The sequence below is a fragment of the Pelodiscus sinensis genome, chromosome 1, assembly GCF_052426305.1.
Source record: "Pelodiscus sinensis isolate ZL-2025 chromosome 1, ASM5242630v1, whole genome shotgun sequence".
NCBI lineage: Eukaryota > Metazoa > Chordata > Testudines > Trionychidae > Pelodiscus > Pelodiscus sinensis.
In genome coordinates this window covers 229749254-229762770 of record NC_143052.1, presented here as the reverse complement: position 1 = coordinate 229762770, position 13517 = coordinate 229749254, and the positions used below count along the sequence as shown (strand labels likewise).

Here is a 13517-nt window from a genome sequence, read left to right as displayed (position 1 = left end):
ATTTACCTGCTCCGCTGTTATGGCAGTGAGTCCTGGGGGACCCATGGGATCCCAGTCTCCAGTGACAGTTCTACATTATCTGTCAGGGAGATGAATGTTGTTATTCCCATTCCACAGTTTGGGAGACTGAGACATAGAGAGCCAAGTTAATCTCTGTTGACTTCTTGTTGTACTCAGTGGTATTAAGACATGAATTTATTCAATGCAAAGTTTGTCTAGTGCTATGCTGGGGGTGTCGTTGTTGGAGTCTGGAATAGTTGTTTTCTTAGACAGGGAACTCACTTTCTCTATTCTGCAATGTTGTTATGAACAAAGTGCAAGTAATTCAGGGATTTGCTTGTCACTTGTGGATTGAATGTAACTCAAAATGAAAATATTTCAGATCTGTTACTTGCAAAACAAATAGTGAAGCCAATTTGTTTATCAACTAATGTCTAAACTATAAACTTCAAGTTGCCTGTTCAGCATTAATATTGCTGGAGATAGAATTACTGCTCAGCATTACAGCCTGATAGCCTCCAATGGCCATGAATACCTAATGCCAGGTTAGCAAAGTACTTAAGCATGTGCTTACATCTGCATTGAAGTCAATGAGACTGAAATGCTTTACTCAATCAGGGTATGTCTACACTACAAAGTTAATTCGAACTAACAGACGTTAGTTCGAATTAACTTTGATAGGCGCTACACAGGCAGACCATTAGTTCGAACTTAATTCGAACTAGCGGAGCGCTTAATTCGAACTAGGTAAACCTCATTCCACGAGGACTAATGCCTAGTTCGAATTAGGTAGTTCGAATTAAGGGCTGTGTAGCCACTTAATTCGAACTAGTGGGAGGCTAGCCCTCCCCAGCTTTCCCTGGTGGCCACTCTGGGTACCACCAGGGAAACTCGTCTGCCCCCCTCCCGGCCCCGGAGCCCTTAAAGGGGCACGGTCTGGCTACGGTTCCTGTGCCAGGTGCAAGCCTGCCAGCACCCAGCCAGCAGACCCTGCACCTGGCACGGCACAAACCAGCCACCCGCTGCCACCCAGCCCTCTGCCTCTTCCCGGGACCAGGCTGGTGGCTCCCGGGAGCCAGCCCGGGTCCGCAAGAGGCGGGCGCCCACCAGGTCTAGTGCGGAGATCGTGGACCTCATCCACAACCTCCGCACTAGGCACAGGAAAGTGTCTAGGGCAGGATAGCTGCCAGCCTGGCCACCCAGGAGCAGGTTTGCATGAAAATCAGGGTGGTCCAGTGAGACCCCTGACCCTGAGCCCTGAGCTTAGAATGGCCGTACTGGGTCAGACCAAAGGTCCATCTAGCTCAGTAGCCTGTCTGCCGACAGCGGCCAACCCTAGGGACCCTGGAGGGGAAGGACCGAAACAATGACCAAGCCATTTGTCTCGTGCCATCCATCTCCAGCCTTCCACAAACAGAGGCCAGGGACACCATTTCTACCCCCTGGCTAATAGCACTCCATGGACCCAACCTCCATGACTTTATCTAACTTCTCTTTAAACTCTGTTCCAGTTCTAGCCTTCACAGCCTCCTGCAGCAAGGAGTTCCACAGGTTGACTATTTGCTTTGTGAAGAAGAACTTTCTTAGTTTGAAGCCTGCTACCCATTCATTTCATTTGGTGTCCTCTAGTCCTTCTATTATGGGAACTAATGAAGAACTTTTCTTTATGCACCCTCTCCACACCATTCATGCTTTTATAGACCTCTATCATATCCCCCCTCGGTCTCCTCTTTTCTAAGCTGAGAAGTCCCACTCTCTTTAGCCTCTCTTCATATGGGACCTGTTCCAAACCTCTGATCATTTTAGTTGCCCTCCCCTCTCCCACTTCCTTTCCCCAGTCTCCCTGAGTTTTGCTCAATAAAGAGAGTTTCTATTTTTGAACACACGTGTCCTTTATTTTGTACATCAGGAAGGGGGGCTAGGGAGGGGTAAGGGGAAGGAGGTGAGGGAGGAATGGGGTACGAGCCCCGGATGGGGAGGACTGGGGTGGCTCTGCGGGCTACTCGGGGTGGAAGCTCTCCTGCAGCCCCCCGATTGACCCCACTCCTCCTGGATGGCAGCCTGCGGCAAGTGCAGCCGGGCTGATGGCCGAGTCCTGTGATGTGCCGAGTGTGGGCATTCAGGGCACTCCAAGCCAGGACTGCTTTGCTGTCCCTCATCAAGTTAGACAAGTGAGAGGGGAACCCCTGAGAACTGTCTGTCTGGGGTAGGGGTCGGGTCCCTTTAAGCACAGCCCTCAGCTAGCCTGAGACAGCAGCTCCACGCTCTAAGTCCTAATCTGATGCCCTGCCGGCCCTGCTTCCGGCCATCCTTAACCTCGGTTCAGGGTCCACTCAATGTGGACATGTTAGTTCGAATTAGCAAAACGCTAATTCAAACTAGTTTTTAGGTCTAGATGCACTAGTTCGAATTAAGTTAGTTCGAATTAGTGCTGTAGTGTAGACATACCCTCAGGGACTTAATTCAGTGAAACAGGTTCTGAGAGAATCTGGTTTTGGGATCTAAATGTCTCATGCTGCAGAGATACTAGTACAAGCAGCATACAGAATATGAGATGTTGATTCTTTGCTTTCACTACCAAGCCTTTCACATTATTAAAAGATATGTACTTTTATTTCAGATGATCCTACCAGCTCTACAGTGCACATACTTTGCTCTCTTGTGGCAGCTATCTTCAGTTGTTGAGAGGTCATCTTCCAAGGTTGGCTAGTGCAAATAATTCTGAAACCAAGTGTTATACTTTAAAGGTTCACATTCACTTGCTGTTCTTTCATGGCTTTCCCAAAATGGTCCTGTGAATATTTCCTTGGAGGAACCACATTAGGATCAGGCATTTTTCTCTTCTGAGTTTTTAACATTGGAAAAGTGTAGGCTTTTAAAAATCGCTGTGAGGATATAATTAAATTGAGCAAATGCTCTTCTGTGTTCAGTACAATGTTCTGTGTTCCTGAATCCTGGCATATCCTTGTGTGTTGTGAGCAAGATACGAGAAGTCATTCTTCTGCTCTACTCTGTGCTGATTAGGCCTCAGTTGGAGTATTGTGTTCAGTTCTGGGCACTGCATTTCAAGAAAGATGTGGAGAAATTGGAGAGGCTCCAGAGAAGAGCAATGAGAATGATTAAAGGTCTAGAGAACATGACCTATGAGGGAAGGCTGAAGGAATTGGGATTGTTTAGTTTAGAAAAGAGAAGATTGAGGGGGGACATGATAGCAGTTTTCAGATATGTAAAAGGTTGTCATGAGGAGGGAGAAAACTTGTTCATCTTGGCCTCTGAGGATAGAACAAGAAGCAATGGGCTTAAACTGCAGCAAGGGAGGTTTAGGTTGGACATTAGGAAAAAGTTCCTAACTTTCAGGGTAGTCACACACTGGAATAAATTGCCCAGGGAGGTTGTGGAATCTCCATCTGTGGAGATACTTAAGAGTAGGTTAGATAAATGTCTATCAGGGATGGTCTAGACAGTATTTGGTCCTGCCATGAGGGCAGGGGACTGGACTCGATGACCTCTTGAGGTCCCTTCCAGTCCTAGTATTCTATGGCGGAGGCAAGGATTTGCTTGATAAACAGATTTTTAAAATTAAAATAAAAACAACAGCGATGATACAATATTCAATGAAAACCCTTGGAATTCAGTCTTTACATATGTTTGTGTTTAATACACTATAGCCGTGTCTACACTACACCCCTCTGTCGGCAGAGAGATATAAATAAAGCACATCAAAAGCGCAAATGAAGCAGGGATTTAAATATCCTGCGCTTCATTTGCATAATCACTTTCAGGTGCTGTTTTGAGCAAGCGCCATTTTGAAACTGAAACAGCGGTTTAGATGTGGTTCTGCGGACAGCAGGGTGATTTTTCGACAGATCCTGTATTCAAAAAAACGAGTAGAACAGGATCTGTTGAAAATCACCCCGCTGTCGGCAGAACCGTGTCTAAACTGCGGTTTCAGTTTCGAAATGGCGCTTGTTCGAGACAGTGCCAGAACGTGATTATGCAAATGAAGCACGGGGTATTTAAATCCCCGCTTCATTTGCCCGTTCAATGTGCTTTATTTCCATCCCTCGGCTGACAGAGGGGTGTAGTGTAGACCTAGCCTATGATATGCATGAAGAATGCCCAAGACAAGTGTTAGGCAATCTTACTATCAGTTTTTTACTATAATAATTATTTATGAATTGATATTACACAGCACTTAAAAGCATGCTAAGCACTTCATGGGCTATGTTAGTTTTAAAGTACAAAAATGCGAATGCTCATACATTTGATCTACATACAAATAAAAACAAGTATGTAGTTTCTGTCTAGAGATTTCTGACTTCTATGAGAATTGCTGTCCTCTTCCTCTTTTGTACCCCTGTAAACAGAATAAGATACAGGCAGTCCCCGAGTTACGTGGATCCGACTTATGTCGGATCCACAGTTACGAACGGGGATTTTCTTGCCCTGGAGGACTGGAGCGGCGAGACGCCAGGTCCCTCCACCCGCCTCCTCCGGGGCGAGAAAAGCTGCTCCCGGTCTCCCTGGTCTGCTGTGGGAGACCAGCTGATCTGGAAGCGCTGCAGGTCCGGCCCCGGGTCCTCCGCGGTTTTGCTCAGCGTCTCCCTGGTCTTCAGACCAGGGAGACGCTGAGCAAAGCCACGGAGGACCCATGGCTGGACCGCGGCGCTGATCTGGAAGCGCTGCGGTCCGGCTCGGGTCCTCTGCAGCTTTGCTCCGCATCTCCCTGGTCTGCTGGGGGGGGACGCAGCTAGTGCCCCCCCCCCCCAGCAGACCAGGGAGACGTGGAGCAAAGCCCGGGGCCTGTGGTAGAGCAGGTGGGGCGCTGCCGGTTGGTCCCGCAGCACCGCTCCTCGGCGCTACTGGACCAACCCAGCAGCACCCGAGCTGCTCTGCCCCAGGCGTCCCCAAGTCAGCCGCTGCTGAAAGTGAGCAGCGGCTGACTACAGGAAGCCCGAGGCAGAGGTTTCTCTCTGCCCCGGGCTTCCTGGAATCAGCGGCTGGTCAGTTTCAGCAGCAGCTGACTTGGGGATGCCTGGGGTTCTTAAGTTGAATCTGTATGTAAGTCGGAACTGGTGTCCAGATTCAGCCGCTGTTGAAACTGATTAGTTTCAGCAGCGGCTGAATCTGGATGCCAGTTCCGACTTACATACAGATTCAAGTTAAGAACAAACCTACAGTCCCTATCTTGTATGTAACCCGGGGACTGCCTGTACCAACATTGGAAGTGGCATTTTTTTATTTTTGATGTTTCAGAAGTGATAGAAGGGAACCAACCATTTAGGGATTGATTCAATAGATATACATGTCTTGGGGACCCATTCCTGTCCTTTGCTAGGTGTCTGTGTCCATCTTTTCTCTAATCTTTTCCCCCCCCATAAATTTTAGGAGGCCCTTTTCGCACTAAGCAGAGAGTTGAGATTTTTCTGCCAGATTTGTGCATGCTACTTCAGCCATGAAGATAAAGATTTAAGTGAAAAGGTCAGTGGCTCTTTAGGGGCTAGTTTGTTTAATGATTTGTTCATTCATTCTTCCTTGAAATCTTTTTCTTTCTTTATTTTGCTTTTTAAAAGCAGTGTCCTTGTTAATGAGAGCACTGTGCTCTGCAAAAGCACAGTAATACATTTGCATGGAGCCAGTTGCAGGACTGGAGGTTAAGTTTGGATTGCATTGTTAAATAAAACTGAAGTGAAAATATAAATAGCAAGATTGTTTGTTTCTCCTCTGCAGTACTTGTGCTAAGTGCTGTTGGTAGGATAATCCTTGGGATACATTATTCAGCCTTTCATTAATAAAATGTATTACAAGGATTTGCAAAATATTCTTAAATTGTACATGTAAAACAATGCTAACATTTCTAAAATGTACAATGTGCTATAATCCTCATCTGGACTACAGCTCTGGACTTCATTGGTCTCTGGCTCTATGGACGGAAGAAACAAATGAAGTCTAGAGGTTTAAGCACAAGACCAGATATTAGGAATTTCTGAGTTCTAATCACAGTTCTGCCATTGACTGTCTGAAGTTTTTCCATCTGTAAAGCAAACAGAACAAAATTTACCTTGAAGTGTTTTTGGGATGGATTAATGTGTGTCATATGATTTGAAGACTAAAAGCATTAACATGATTATATAAACTGAGGTCACAGCATGGTGCCACTCTGGATTGGGAGTTGACAGGTTGTGATTCAAGGAAACTGAACTGGAGTGTGGCAGAGGAAACAAAAGGTTGCTGTTTTTGTTGCTGATGTGCTGTGAATGCTCTTTCTGACTTTGGTTAATTGGCAGGACACCTTCAGCACATATTATTGAAATAAATTGATTTTTCATATTTGCATTTGCAGTTCTCCTTTTAACAATCACTACATTCACTGTTGGTGTGAGTGTATTTACTGCTCTTGTTTGTTTATAAATGCTTGAAAAAATGGGTTTCCTTGCTGAGATGTAACTGCAGAAATGGAAAACCAGGAACAAAGTGTTCCATAGTTCAGCTCCCGAGACTTCTAAGAAGAGTGACATTGGCACATGACAGAATGCAGGTTTTTTTTATACAAGTTAGCAAATCTTCAGCAGATGGGAATGGGGATTAGTATGTTGCTCTCACAAATTCTTGATCTCCAGAAGGGCTGAGCTAAGGGTACTCCATACTTTTGAAACCAGGCCCAAAGTCAGAGCTTTGGTCTCATAGCAAAACTAGTTGATAACCGAGATGGAAAAATATCGTTGGTCTAGCAGCTTTTCCCGAACTTCCTAAATCCTTGTTTGGTATGTGTATATGTTACAGGCCTTCATGATACTCTGTGATTTGCTGATGATTTTGAGCCACCAAGCTTTGGATGATGATGAAACTGTAGGAATTATTCAGTATCTTCCCAGCACATCCCTTCAGTCAAAAATGCTCTTGTTCATTCAGGATCACGTTTTCACAGAGGAAGAAGAAGAAATCAAAGGTCAGCCACTTTCCTCAGCAGGGAAGTAAATTAATGTTTGCTGATGCCATTCATCTGCAGCGTTTGACATTGTCAAAAGAAAGGATTGCTAATTTTTTGGATTTCTTCACAAATGGAGCTGTAGCATGTGAATACAAACACAATGGATCACTCAGTGTATGGCAATTTATGTCTGCTGTGGCTTTACCAAGGGAGGTATTGCTAATATAAAAGGGGCTAAGGTGGTTGTGTTATGCTTATAAGAAGCACACAAGATCTTTTTCAGGGGGATAAGGCAACACGCTACATTTATTGATACTATAACAAAGTAGCAAATGCACGTGTGCGCAAACACACACACACTCCTCCCCTCCCCGCTGATGGACAACTATGCTCACCCACTCCCTGGTGTATATTGAATCACAAATTGAGCATGAGTCAACAGCGTGCTGGAGGGGTGAAAAAGGCTAATATAATATAACACTTCTCAGGGATGGTTTGGGTTTACTTGTCCTGCCGCAGTGCAGAGAGCTGGACTAGCTGATTTTTCAAGGTCCTTTTCAACCCTACATTTCTATGGTTCTGTGATACTCATCTAGCAATCTGCTGTGAAGAACTGGATATGGTGAAAAATTCCTCAGTCCTCTCAACGTTCCCCCCTCCTCCATCTTACTTTCTCCCCTACAATAAACTCAACAAACTCTTTCATCCGGGAATGATTCCTAGTCTTTTCTCTGCCTTGAACCCGTCTGCCTGTCCTGGCAGTTGCCCCCTATCAGTTGTGACCCTGACAGTCACACGATCCTGGTTAGCCTACCTGCCTCTCATTGGTTCCTAGGCTAGAGGCTGGGTTTGAGACCCAGAAACAGGTAATTGGGCCTGCTAGACCATAGATGAGGGAAGCTCTCTGGCAGTCAGTAGGCTGAATTAATGCCGGGCAAGAGTCTCTCCCTCCCATACTTTCCTTTGTAGGTAACTATCTCCAAGCACCTCAAGCAACTAGGCTGGCAAAAACTCTAAAAGCATCTGGTTCTCAAAAGTGTTGTTATTTGTACTGAAGTAATGCTTGTGGGCCCGTTATGGACCAGGACCTGAGTGTGTTAGGCATTATACACCCACAGAACAAAACAACCTGCCCCAGAAAGTTTACAATCTATGTAATTGTCATCCACTTGAGAACTAACCATTTTCCAAATGGTTCACATATTCATTATCTGCAAATTCTTTTTCCTCTTCGCTGTTGTTGATAACCACTTAAAAACTGGCAACTAAATTCTTCTTCCATGGGATCCAACTTTTTTAAGCATGAGATCACTTTTTGAATTGTGCAATCCAAACTCTACCTCAAACCCAAATACTCTTACCCTGCCCCCTTTGTGCCCCTTCTCTGAGGCCTCACCCCTGTGGAAGAAAACATTGTCAAGAAGTTCGGATTGCATGAGCCCAACGAGGCAGACAGCTCCACAGGCAGTCCTCCCTCTGACCCCCTCAGAGATTTCAAAAGGTCTCTTACCTCTCGCAAGGCGCCTTTGGGGTTAGCAGGGGATACGGCCTGCAGCAGCTGCCGCTGCCCTCACCCGGGCGTTGCCATCCGAGTCACGGCACCAAATTGTGGAAGAAAACGAGCCTTCACTCTGCGTTGTGTTTAAGCAACAAGTAGCCAGAGGCAGTTTATTCGAGCAATATTGCAAGGGAAGACAGCGAAAACAGTTCTTCAAATACAAAACAATTAAAAGCCAATATATATACCTTTCTATTACATATAACATTAAACAATTACTTCCCTGCCCACTCAGTTCCCATCGGACACTGTCTTATCTCAAGGCTCTCACTGAGGTAAGCATTCCACTCTTATCAATATGGGAGAGACAGAGAGGCGAACACAGTGTCTCTTCTGGCTCTCGCGTTAGCAGGAGTCAGAGTGACCCAGACTCCTGCTCTGCTACTGACAAACCCTGAAATAGTCACCCAAATCCCCTTTCCCTTAGTCCTGCTTCCACACCCCCTACTCACTCCCTCTCTCCCCCATCCTCCCTCACTTTCACCAGGCAGGGGCAGCGGGTTGGGGTGCAGGCTCTGGTCTTGGATTAAGGGATTTGGAGTCCAAGAAGGGCTCTGAGCTGCTCTTGGGGCAGGCAGTTGGGGTGTCAGAGGGGGTTCTAGGTTGGACTCTGGGGGATGTGTTTGGATGCAGGAGTGCTCAGGGCTAGGACAGGGACTTGGGGTGCTGGGGCGGGGGGGTTCGTGACTAGGATAGGGTTTTAGTATTTGGGCTTCAACTAGACACTGCTTATCTCAGGTGGCTTCTGAGTGGTGGCAAGTCAGGCTCACCCCTGCCCTGGCACTGCACCATTCCCAAAAGCAGCCAGAAAACTCCATCCCAAGTCCTCTTGTGCCCCCTCCCCCACTCTGTGGAGCTAGGATACAAGGTGAGAGAGGGGGCACCTTGACATCAGCACCCCTCTTCTCCTTACCCTGCCCTGCCGGAGGCTCCTGGGGGTGGGGGGAGGCAGCTCCAAGGCAAAGGGCAGGAGGTGTGCAGCAGCAGGGGGAGGGGCAGCTGAAGTACCGGCACTTAATAGCCTCTTGGCCAAACCAGTCAGGATCCCCTGTCAGAAGCTCCAAGATCTACCAGTAGATCCCAGTCTTCTGGTTGGTGACCACTGATGTACTGCTTGTTTGTGTGGAGGTACTCATGAACTGGGTGTTGGGTGCTGGCACTGATTTCTTTTAAGGAAAGGATGCGGATATGGTTCATCAGTCTTTTTCTATCAGGTGTGTTTGGATTTGGTTCTGTGCTCTGTGTTAATCCTGTCCTACAGCTATAGCCAGGATCTTACAAGGAGATTCTGACAGATAGAAATGTGAAATCCCTGGAAAGATCAGAATGAAAAGGATATGCAGATGAGCAGCTTGCACGGTCATTAACTGTGAGCTTTGAAATGGAAATACACCTATATTCTCTGTTAAGGATAGCATCTGTTGTTTAGAGAGTTGACTGAACAACTGAGTTTGTGTTATTTCGATTAAAGCTGGTCTTAAAAATAGAATCAATTGAGTAAAATGTTAGAACAAAGCTTTAGCACACTTAGGGTGACCATCCATCCTGTTTCACATGGGACAGTCCCTTATTTAAGTCCCCTTACATGTGTCAACTTAAAAAAAAAAGGGGGGGGGAGGGGATTGTCCCGTGTTTTCCGCTGTGGTGCTCTCCCTGCTGGTCAGTTGGTGTCAGGCAGCCACAGCAGCCTCCTGTTTGTGGCTGGCAGGTGAATGCGGCAGGCAGTAGCCAGCAGGTGGTGCTCTCAGGCAGGGTGCAGAGACGAAAAGGCAGGAGTCGGGTAGGAAGAGATGCAGCCTGTGTGTGATACAGGGTAATGGTGTGTGGGGGTGAAGGGTGTGTGTCACTGCTCCCTATGTGCACCATAAAGCAGCGGGGAGGAGGCTGCCATCCCCCTCCCCCACACTGAATTTCATGCCCTGGTCTGCAACTGGTCTGAATTCCCAGTACCCTTCAGGCTGAAGCCCTGATCTGGGGTGCCCCCTGAATCCTCAGCATCCACACTCCCCAATCCCTGTCCCCTCCCATCCTTCAAGCCATGAGTGTTGGAGCTCAAACTAGGAGCGGCAGAGCTGAGTCCTCCATGCCTAGTGCTCCCTATGAGGGAGAAGGCTCCAGAGCGCATGGGCAAAGTTATGGGGCCCTCTAGCACATGCAGAGCAGTGCCAGAGACAGTTCCACAGCTCTCTCTCTCCCTGCCCCATGCCAGGTCAGAGGCAAGAGCCCAGATCATGGGCAGCTGCTCCCTGGCTGGTGTCATAGCACAGGCAGCAGTGGTGTCCAACCCCCTGTCCAGCAGGAGAGGAGAGAAGCTGCCCCATAGCTCCCAGCCCCCTTTGCTCACACAGCCAGTAAAACCGGCAGGGGTGAGGGACCCAGCTCCGTGGCTGGCAGAGCCCTAAGAAACTAGGGGACCACAAAGTCGTCCTGGCACACAGTCTCTAGATACCCCTTCTCTGAATCCTGAGGTATCCTCCTGTCTGCACACAGCCCCTGGCTATCCCTCTCTGCCCCTTAGCTGTACAGAGTCCCTAGCTGCTCCCTCTGATGGGGTAAACACAAACGTTATTGAGTTTTATTCTCTACCGTGTGAAACTTCTGATACCGAGTGCAGATTTCTATATTAATTGAGAAGCATTTTCTTTGGGTGTGTCTAGACTACAGGGTTTTGTCGACAAAAGTGGACTTTTGTCGACAAAACTAAACCTGTGTCTACACTGCTGCTGAGTTCTGTCAACATAACGTCGCCAGAACTCAGCAGTTTTGTCGACGCTGGTAAACCTCATTTTACGAGGAATAACGCCTTTTGTCGACAGAGTTCTGTCGATAGAAGGCGTTATTGCATCTAAACTGTCCTTTGCATCTACACTGCCTTGTCGACAAAGCAGCTTGCTTTGTCGACAGAACTGAATGTTGTCTAGACGCTCTTTGTCAACAGAAGCTTTGTCGACAGTATCTGTCGACAAAAGCCTGTAGTCTAGATGTACCCTTAGTGACAAGCTTGTTGGGCTTTGTATAGACAATGCCAGTACAAGCGGTGGTGGTAAAACGTGCTGGGAAAAACAGTGCATGACAAAAACTGCAACTCAAATGAGAGGAAGAGATCTTTAGCTTTGGTGCTCACATCATTTATAACTGCCTGCAAGCAGCAGCTGACTGCCTTCTAATTGTTTTGGAGTCCTTTGCCATGAAAGTTTGTAAATAATTTCACATTTACACTGTTCATGTTGAAGAATAGAAGGACTTCTGCTGATCTGTCAACTGGAGTATTTTAAATTGCTAGAGCAAAGGAGCTTTTTTTGATGGGCACCAGTTATATTTTCTCTCTCAAGACGCATGCCCAACACTGTTTAAGAAAGTGTTCAGTAACCCTTGCACAGAACTGTGGATTGCTTTTGCTAATAAGCAAAAAGCCACCCTTCCAAAGATAGTAGAGGCAGTTGAGAAAAACGACTCATTGGTGACAGGAAGTTGCACTGGATATTTGTACCCTGCAAAATTATTTAGCATGAGGCTCAGAGAAAGATTTGTCACATCACACACAAGGACCCCACTGAAGTCTTTGGTGGTGGCAGGGGGAAGGGAATTAAGGAACAGGAATTTTACAATGCTGTTGATGAGAATTTGTATTCAACATCTCTGAAGTATGTGGAGCACTAGAAACCTGCTGTTAAGTGCTCGGAAAAGCTTGGGTGGGCCCTCTTGAGAAACATGCTAGTGTGGGATGGTGTACAAAGCAGTCTTGCCTTTGCCACACAAGAATTCCCACCCTACATTTGATAAATGAGAATTGTCTTTTTGATTAATAGTCAGACAACTGCAAAACCAATAAAATCTTGTCACATGTCTGACTGGAACACTCAGAAAACCCTCATTTCTGGAAGGTGGTGGAACATTTTTCAACAGATGGACAGTAAGACAGCAGAATACTCAGATCTGGCAAAGGCAGTGTTTGCCAGGTGCCGCAACCTCTGTTGAACATGTCTTTTCAGCAATTAATGCAGTTTGGTCACCTGAAAAATCATATCTTGGTGTTTCTACCATGAAGGCTATTTTGTCTGTGTGAGTGAATTTTGCCCTAGACTGTGCTGCATTTTATGACAAGTTGCTGAAAAACAAGCAGCTCCTTCAAAAAATTGGTTCATGTGACAAATACAGACCAGAAGAAACATCACACTGTGGAGGAAGCAAGATGCAGACAAGTCAGGCACTTCTAAAGAGCAGTAAACACTTAATTACAGGCCGAGGACCGACTGGTTTAGCAGCAATTTGGCAGAAAAGGACCTGGGGATTATAGTGGATGAGAAGCTGGCTGTGAATCAACTGTGTGCCCTTATAGCCAAGAAGGCTAATGGCATAGTAGGGTGTATTAACAGGAGCATTTCCAGCAGATCTAGAGAAGTGATTATTCCCCTTTATTCAGCTCTGGTAAGGGCACATCTGGAGTATTGCATCCAGTTCTGGTCCTCCATTCCCCCCCATTACAGAACGGATGTGGGTGCATTGGAGAAAGTGCAGCGGAAGCCAACCAAAATTATTTGGGCACTGGAGCACATTACTTACAAGGAGAGGCTGAGGGATTTGGATTTATTTAGTCTACAGAAGAGAAGAGTGAGGGGGCATTTGATAGCAGCCTTCAACTTCCTGAAGGGGGGTTCCAAAGAGGCTGGAGAGAGGCTGTTCTCAGTGGTGACAGATGGCAGAACTAGGAGCAATGGTCTCAAGTTACAGTGGGGGAGGTCTAGGTTGGATATTAAGAAAAGATAATTTCACTAGGAGGATGGAGAAACACTGGAATGGGTTACCTAAGGAGGTGGTAGAATTTCCCTAGACGTTTTAAAGTCTCGGCTTGACAAAGCCCTGGCTGGGATGATTTAGTTGGGGTTGGTCCTGCTTTGGGCAGGGGGCTGGACTCAATAACCTCTTGCGATTTCTTCCAACCCTATTATTCTAATTGTAAGTCTATATTGTTAATTTTTTAACCTATTAACAGTAAAATTCCATTGGTCCGGCATCCAATGGTCCGGC

At 46.6% G+C, this 13517-nt stretch overlaps 1 protein-coding gene across 4 annotated transcripts in view; it reads left to right on the top strand.

The window, feature by feature from the left end:
* Positions 1 to 13517, top strand: part of LOC102454764 (cohesin subunit SA-2-like) — a 105940-nt gene that overhangs the window by 75015 nt on the left and 17408 nt on the right. For all 4 annotated transcript variants that reach the window (XM_089775361.1, XM_075916026.2, XM_089775360.1 and 1 more), the window contains 3 exons: positions 2621 to 2701; positions 5389 to 5481; positions 6784 to 6949. In XM_089775361.1, coding sequence (XP_089631487.1) covers positions 2621 to 2701; positions 5389 to 5481; positions 6784 to 6949 — 340 coding nt within the window. The remainder of the gene's footprint in view (positions 1 to 2620; positions 2702 to 5388; positions 5482 to 6783; positions 6950 to 13517) is intronic.